Genomic DNA, 8,589 nt, shown 5'->3' with positions numbered 1-8,589 from the left:
GGTGTTTGACAATAGGGCTGAGTCAGGGCAGCTCATGCTTGGTCCATCCTAACACCCAGCGACCTTTTCTGCAGCTTCTTAGCAAGACCTCTCTCCAAGACCTTCCAAACCTGCTCCTAAACTAGTTGCCAGGCCCCTTGAGAATTTGTGGCCGTGATTGGTTCGCAGCGTTAGGGGCGGGGACAAAGTTTACATCTAGGGCCGGTGATTGGGGGAAAGAAGGTGGGACGCTCTGATTGGGCGCGGTGATTGCGGAAGAAACCGCGGGCAACTTGGCGGTTCTGGATGGGGCGGCTGGGTCGGCGCCCGCGGGAAGACTTGGGGCCCGGGGCCCTGCCCACAGCTATCTCGTCGTTGAGCCGTGCCTTACGTGGAGGACTCGGCCCGGAGACCTTCCGCAAGGCCAAGTTCGACCTCCCCGAGGCGGTGAGAGGGGGCGGGTGCCGAGAAGGCTTAGGGGCTACCCGCCGGGGGGATGGGCAGGCGCGGGCAGCACCCCCGAGCGCTCCTCTGACCCAGTCTGTTTTCTAGGTCGCCGAGCTTTGGTCCCTGCTTTTCTCCCTCCTCTGGCCCATTCATCAGGAGGGTGCTGTGGCCCCTAGGGATCCTCCTGATGCCCTCGGTAAGTAGCGACCCCACCACCTTTTCCTGCTGCTGCTTCCCCTAATCCAGAGAAGCAAGCCACTGCCCTGCTCCAGCTGTCCTCCTTGCCTAGTCATCATTAAGCCAGGAGGGACTGAGCAGATCCTAGCCATTCACCTCTCGCCTTGGAACCGAACCCTCTTCCTTTTCCCTATCAGAGAACTCACAGTGTAGGGAAGATAAACAAGGAAGAATGTTTAATTAAAAAGTCTTACGTTTGAGTTTTTAAAAAATCAGTTTCAGTAGTACAAATGGATATGTGTATATGCATATGGAACTTATAATGGAATGCAAATCCAGTATTTTATTAATTATTCAACAGTCCATCAACAAGCATTTACCATGTACCTGCTCATGTGCCAGGCATGGTACTGAATGATACAAATACTCTCAAGAGTTTACATTTTATCAAGAGAGATAACATAAGTAAGTATATGCAGAATAAATACAAAATAAATAGAATGTACTTACGTGCATGGTAGTAAGAAGGAAGGGATGGCACTAACATTTGAAGGAGGATCAGGAAAGACTTCTCTACATGATACTTGACCTGTGTTTTGGAAGAAGAAAGGGATTCTCTGGAATGAGCCAGAGAGTTTGTTTTTGATTGCAAAAGCAATAGGAAGCCACTAGACTTAGTTGAGTAGGAGGAATCACAGATTCAGGACTTTGGAAATTATGTAGAGCAGAGCTGGACGGCACAGTGCATAGAACTCTGGACCTGGAGTCTGGAAGACCTGCATTCAAATCTGTGCTCAGACATTAGCTTTGTGATCCTGGGCAAGTCACTTAACCTTGCTTTGCCTCGGTTTCCTTATCTGAAAAATAAGGATAATAATAGCACCTATTTCTCAGGCTTATTGTGAGGATCCAATGAGGTAATAATTGTAAAGCACTTAGCCCAGTGCCTGGCACATAGTCAATGTTATGTTAATATCAGCTATTATCATAATTTATTAATCCAAAAAAGGTGACCAAGAAGGATCAGTTGGGCAGGAAAACAGAGAAGGATCAGTTAGGTAGGAGAACTGAGAAGGATTAGTCAGACAGATAGGAGAACTAGGAGAGAGCAGTGTCATGAAAACCTAGAGGAGAGAGAGTGGTCACTGTGTCAAATGTTGTGAAGATATCAAGTAGGATGGAGTAGTGTTATGAAAACTCAGAGACAGTATCCAGGAGAAGATAGTGGTCAACAGTATTGAATATATCTAGAAGTTCAAGGAGGATAAAGTCTGAGGAAAAAACCGCATGAAATTTGGCAGTTCAGAGATTGTAACTGGTAACTTTGGAGATCATTATCATCATCACCATCTTCATCATTATCACCAAGCATATATTATTATTTATGCTGTGCTAATTGCTGGACATACATAAAACAGTTTCAGTTGAGTGATGAGATCAAAAGCCAGATAGAAAGGTTTGAGGATTAAGTGAGAGGAAGTGAAAGCAATGAGGGCATATAGCTTTTTCTAGAAGCTAGATTGAGAAAGGAGAGATACCTATGATGATAGCTTGTGGGGGCCTATGGACCGGTAAAGGATGTAGAGACTGGGCGTATTTGAAGGTAGTTGAGAAGGAGCCAGTAGAGAAGAGGTTGAAGATGAGAGAGGGGGGAATGATTGAGGGATCAAGTCTGCTGGAGAAAATGGGAGGGGAATGGGATAGGTACATGTAGAGAAGCTGACCTTGGCAAGAAGGCACACCACATTATCTGATTGGAGGAAAGGCAAGAATAGGAGATGTAAAGGGGGTTGAGGTAAAAAAGAAGAGAGAGCTCAAATGGCCTTAGTTTTCTCAGCAAAATAGAGTAAAGCAAGGCTTTCAGCTGAGAGGGTGGAGAAATGGAAAGGAGTAGGAAGTCTGAGGACAAAAGTGAAGGTTGGGGATAATTTCTGTGGTAAGAGAGATAGGGAATTGAGGAATAAAAGAATTGATTTGCTACAGGGTGAGAGTTCAGTTGAAGTTAGCTTGCCTATGTCATAAATTTGTAATTCTTAGTTAACTTTGTTTTGTGACCTTCAAACTCCATTCAACATCAGGTGAGTAGGGAGAGAGGAAGTTGATAGTGAGAATAATCTAGTATTGGAACTTGGCAAGGAATTCAAAGTAATTCAAAAGTAGAGGATAGTGAGGAAGTGAGCTTGATTAACTATAGGAACAAGATTAAGAAGTGGGAAAGTGAAATCAGAGCAGCAATAAAGGCCTAACAAAATATTGAGGAGTGGAGGCATTGGCAGCCATGATGTGGACAAAGAATAGGTTTAGGAGGATGAGGCATAGGGAAAGATGGAAAGATGGTCAGATAAAGGAATGTCATACTTTTTGATTATTGGAACTCTCTTAGATAGTGATGAAATTCAGGGTGTGATTTTTCCTGTGCATAGTTGAGGTAGAACGGAAGAAAAGTTGTGGGATTTGAGAGGATTGAGGGTTTGGAAAGATAGGATGTTTGAGAGAGGCTCTAGACGAATGTTGAAGGGCAGGAGCTGGGGAGGTGAGGAAGACAGGAAGCTGGTACTTAACTTTTTGAGCAATGAGGGACAATGACTTGGTTGCTGGTAGACTATAACAACTATTATTTGTATTAGGTGAAAAGGAAGAGAAGTAACTGATTGACAGTGACAGAAGGAGAAAAAAAAGTTAAAGTGGGAGAACAGGAAGTATTCTGATTTCCCCTTCTGACAAGTATGACAGGGTTTTGGGAAGAGAGAAAGCTTGTGCTGGAGAGGGATGCTGTATTATCTAGGGGGTTAGGGGCTAAGGAGGGGAGCCATGTCTCTGTAAGTACAAGTAGGTGGAAGGAGTTTAAGAGAAAGAGGTCCAGAATGAAAATGGCAATTCCAGAGGACATAGTGTGTGTGCAGAGGTGCAGTCAACAAATGGTGGTAGCCAAAAAAAGTAATGGATCTGAGTCTATATTAAGGTGTCCAGTATAGTGTCCAGTACTGGGGAGGTGATAGTTTTGTTCTGCCTTGGTCAGATCACATCTAGAATATTATGTTTAGTATGAGGAAAGTAATGGATAAACTGGAGAGAAGGCTTACTAGGGTAGTGAAGGGCCTTGAAATCATGCTATGAGGACTAGTTGAAGGAACTGGGATGTTTATCCTGGAAAAGAGAAGACTTAAGGGGAAATGATAGATGTTTTCAGATATTTAAAGGATTGTCAGATGGAAGAAGGATGAGACTTTTTCTCCTTTTGCAGAGTACAGAACTAGGAGCAATGGATGAAGGTATAAAGAAGAAAATTTGGGGTTGATAACTTTCCTAACAATTTGAGATCTCTCAATATAGAATAGCTTTCTGGGTGACTAATGGGTTCTTCTTTACTGAAAGTCTTCAGACAAAGGCTGGATGACATTTATTAGAGGAAATTCTTGGTCAGGTCCAGGTTGGAAGGGAGGAAATAAGTATTAAGTGCCTACTGTGTGTTAGGCACTGTGCTAAGGACTTTACAAATCTTATCTTATTTAATCCTCATAGCAACCCTGAGAGGTAAGTGCTATTATGATCTCCATTTTACAGTTGGGGAAACTGAGACAGACAAACATTAAGTGACTTGCCTAGGGTCATGCAAGTGGTAAGTGTCTGAGGCCAGATTTGACCTCAGGTCTTCCATACTCTAGGCCCAGCACTTTATCTGCTGTGCCCATAGCTGCCCCAGATAATCTTTGAAGTCCCTTTCAATCTGATGATTCCAGAATCATCACATTATGTGATTCTACAAAGGAAGGAGCAGATTCAGACCTTGCCACCAGGGGGCTCATAGCTTGGGGAGCATATGGATACCTTTTGTATTAAAAAGATAAAGAATTTTACAAGACTGAGTTTGATCAGTGCAAAATCCCAGATGATTTCAGAGAAGGAGATGATCACTTTGATAGGCCAGAGAAGACTTAGTAAAAGAGATGGGCCAGATTTAGACAAGAGGAGGTAGAACTAAGTAGAAACATTGAAGTAGGGATGTACATGCTGTATAGTGAGATGGTGAGGAGACTGTTCTCTCAGGGGCTTAGGGTAGTAGTAAGGGAAGGAGAGAATATTTTGGAGAGTATTCCCCTGATTGATCTGATGTGAATTTATGTTCTCTATATCCCCTTTTCAGAGGGCCAGATCCGTTTTGTAAAGTGGGTACTGTGCTGCTATGGCTATGGGAGACGACATTTTTACCAGCTTTCTGAAGATGGCTCTTATGGCAGTTATGAGCTGTTGCTGGCCTTCTCTTGGCTACTTGTATACCTCAGCCTGCCAGAGAGGTTTCTGTGCCTAAATTGTGTACACCAGGGTGATGATGCTTGGATCTGCTTGGTGAGTCCACATTCTTGGGCGTTGGGGTGGGGGTGGGGACTATTTGGGCACAGGAGATACTGGTTAGCATTGATTGGCTCCTGTTAACATTTCTCACTTGATCCGAAGGGAATGGCCTGCCTACTTCTTCCTCCTGTCATAACCTAATATTTCCAACTTGGGGTTTTCTTTTCCTAGACTCACTGCATAATGGGAAACGACTTCTGGCTTCTTCACGCTTCTTTCCTCTAGCCTTGGAGTTAGCAACCACTCCAGTGATTTCAGTGGTCCTAAGTACAGGGAAATAAATAGGATTAAAGTAGCAGATATAAGAAAAGTTACACAATTTCATTATATCTCACAAATTATACTAAAAATCCCTCTGTTCCTGGAAAATGGAGTTCAGCCTGATCATTGCACATTTAACAAAGTATCTACTATGAACAAGGCCCTCCACTGGTCTTATTAATCAGGTGCATCCAACCCTGTGCATTTTTTTTATTCTTCTCCAACACTCCTTATCTTCTTTTAGGAGATGGTGAGTATCTCTTTTTAAAAACCTGATTAAAATTGGATATATTTTTGTTTTTTTAAGTTTTTTTTAACATTTTAATTTATTTATTTTTCACATTTTTATCTTTTAAAATTTTGAGTTCCAAATTCTCTCTCTACCTCCTACCCTTCCCCCACCCACTGAGAAGGTAAGCAATATGATATTATGCATGTGCCATCATGCAAAACATATTTCCATATTAGCCATATTGCAAAAAAGCAAGAAAAATAAAGTGAGAAAATTATACTCCAATTTGGATAGTTCATCAGTTTTTTCTCTGGACATGGATGGCATTTTTCACCATGAATCCTTTGGAATTGTTTTGGTTCATTGTATTGAACAGAGTAACCAAGTCTTTCACAGTTGAACATCATTATAACATTGCTGTCACTGTGTACTCTGGTTCTTCTCGCTTCACATTTCATCAGTTCTTATAGGTCTTGCCATGTTTTTCTGAACCTCCCTCCTGGTCATTCCTGGTAGGTAGGACTCCATTTCTGATATGGTAGGACTCAATCATAATCATATGCCACAGCTTGGTTAGCCATTCCCCAATTGATGAGCATCCCCTAGATTTACAATTGTTTGCTACCCCAAAAAAGAGTTGCTATAAATGTTTTTGTACATGTAGGTCCTTTTCCTTTTTGTTTGATCTCTTTGGAATGCAGACCTAATATTGATATTGCTGGGTCTAGGGTAGGCACAGTTTTATAGCCTTAGGGCCTAGTTTGAAATTGTTCTCCAGAATGGTTGGGTCAGTTTACTACTCCACCAGCAGTTTATTAGTGTACCTATTTTCCCCTCATCCCCTACAGCATTTGTCATTTCTGATAGTTGTGAGGTGGTATCATCAACAATGATTTAGAGCATTTTTTCATGTAACTATAGATAGTTTTGATTTCTTCTGAAACCTGCCTGTTTATATCCTTTGACCATTTACCAATTGGGGGATGGTTTTTGTTTTTATAAATTTTACTCAGTTCTATACTCAGTATACATTTGAGAAATGAGGCCTTTATCAGAGAAACTTGCTGTAAAATTTTTTGATATTACATCCTAGCCTGTAGTATCTCTTAACATAATGTAGTTTCCCTGATTATCTCTTTTAATTAGGTGTATTTTTGCTTTTGCTTTGTCTGAGGTTATGATTACTACCCCTGCCTTTTTTACTTCAGCTGAAGGGCAGCTATATGGCACAGTGGATAGAGCACTGGACTTGGAATCAGGAAGTTCATGAGTTCAGTTGCGCTCCAGGCACTTACTAGCTGTGTGACCCTGGGAAAGTCACTTGACCCTATTTGCCTCGGTTCTTCATCTGTAAAATAATCTGAACAGGGAAATGGCAGACTACTCCAATATCTTTGCTAAGAAAACCACAAATGTGGTCATGAAGAGTTGGACATGACTGAATACCACACTTCAGTTAAAACATATTAGATTCTGCTTTAGCCCTTCATTTTAACTCTGTGTGTTTTTCTATTTCAATTGTCTCTTGTTTTTGTTTTTGTTTTTGTTTTTTATTTGGTTAGGCAATGGGGTTAAATGACTTGCCCAGGGTCACACAGCTAGTCAGTGCTATGTGTCTGAGGTCAGATTTGAACTCAGGTCCTCCTGAATCCAGGGCCGGTGCTCTATCTACTGTGCCACCTAGCTGCCCCCAGTTGTGTCTCTTGTAAAAAACATATTGTTGGAGTCTGATTTCTAATCTGTTCTGCTATCTACTTCCAGTTTATTGAGTGAGCTAGTCCCATTCACATTCATAATTATGATTACTAACTGTATTTCCCTCCATCCCATTTTCTTTTTCTCCTGTACCTTCTCAAAAGTCTATTTGCTTCTAGCTGCTGCCTCTCTTAATGTGCTTTTTTCATTCTTCCCTCTCTTTTTTTATCCCCTTCCCCTCCTGTTTTTCATATAGGGTGTTTTCCTATGTATACACAACTGAGTATGTATATGTATTCTTCTCTCTTTTAACAAATTCAGATGAGAATGGGGTTCAAGCATTGCCTGCAGCCTCTCTCCATTGTAAAAGCTCTTCCTTGTGTGCCTCTTTTATGTGAGAAAATTTGCCCTGTTTTACCTCTTTCTTCCCTTTTCTGCCAGTGCTTCCCTCTCTCCTTTTTTATTTTTTTGGACATCATTCCAACATAATTGACTCATATCCGTGCCCTTTGTCTATGCAAACTCCTTTTTTTTTTTTTGCAGGGCAGTTGGGGTTAAGTGACTTGCCCAGAGTCACACGCCTAGTAAGCGTTATGTGTCTGAGTCCATATTTGAACTCAGGCCTTCCTGACTCCAAGACCGGTGCTCTATCCACTGCGCCACCTAGCTGCCCCGCAAACTCCTTTTGGCTACTCTAATAATGATAAGATTTTTAGGAGTTAGGTGTATTATCTTCCTAGTACAGTCCTCCGTCATATTTACCTTTTTATGCTTCTCTTGAGTCTTGTGTTTCAATATCAAATTTTCTATTCAGCTCTGGTCTTTTCATCAGGAATGCTTGAAAGTGCTTTGTTTCATTAAATTTCAATTTCTTCTCTGATGTATTGTACTCAGTTTTGCTAAGTAGGTGATTTCTTGCCTTCTAGAATATCATATTCCAAGTCCCCAATCCTTTAACATGGAAGCTGCTGAATCTTGTGTGATTCTGATTGTGGCTCCATGATATTTGAATTGTTTCTTTCTGACTGCTTGAAGTATTTTTCTTTGACCTGGGAACTCTGGAATTTGTCTATAATATTCCTGAGAGTTTTCATTTTGAGATCTCTTTCAGGAAGTGATTGGATTCTTTCATTTTCTCTTTTACTCTTTGGATCTAAGATATCAGGGCAGTTTTCCTTTATAATTTTTTTATATTAAATGTTTATTAATTTTTCATTTTCAACATTCACTTCCACAAAATTTTGAGTTCCAAAATTTCTTTCCATCTTGCCCCTCCCCACACCCCAAGATGGCATGCATTCTTTTATAATTTCTTGAAAGGTGATGTCTAAACTTTTTTGGTCATGGCTTTCAGGTAGGTCAGTTGTTTTCTGATGAGATATTTCATATTTTCTTCTGTTTTTTAATGTTTGACTTTGTTTTATTGTTTCATGATGTCTCATGTG

The 8,589-nt window shown here is 41.1% G+C and overlaps 1 protein-coding gene across 4 annotated transcripts in view; it reads left to right on the top strand.

The window, feature by feature from the left end:
• The first annotated feature begins 277 nt into the window (after positions 1-277).
• Positions 278-8,589, top strand: part of TEDC1 (tubulin epsilon and delta complex 1) — a 75,838-nt gene continuing 67,526 nt past the window's right edge. For all 4 annotated transcript variants that reach the window (XM_027842830.1, XM_027842831.1, XM_027842829.1 and 1 more), the window contains exons 1-3: positions 278-426; positions 532-622; positions 4,748-4,950. In XM_027842830.1, coding sequence (XP_027698631.1) covers positions 286-426; positions 532-622; positions 4,748-4,950 — 435 coding nt within the window. In that variant the 5' untranslated portion in view covers positions 278-285. The remainder of the gene's footprint in view (positions 427-531; positions 623-4,747; positions 4,951-8,589) is intronic.

This window comes from Vombatus ursinus, unplaced genomic scaffold (assembly GCF_900497805.2).
Source record: "Vombatus ursinus unplaced genomic scaffold, bare-nosed wombat genome assembly UNPS02014890.1, whole genome shotgun sequence".
Classification (NCBI taxonomy): Eukaryota; Metazoa; Chordata; class Mammalia; order Diprotodontia; family Vombatidae; genus Vombatus; species Vombatus ursinus.
This window is presented reverse-complemented; position numbering and strand designations above follow the sequence as displayed.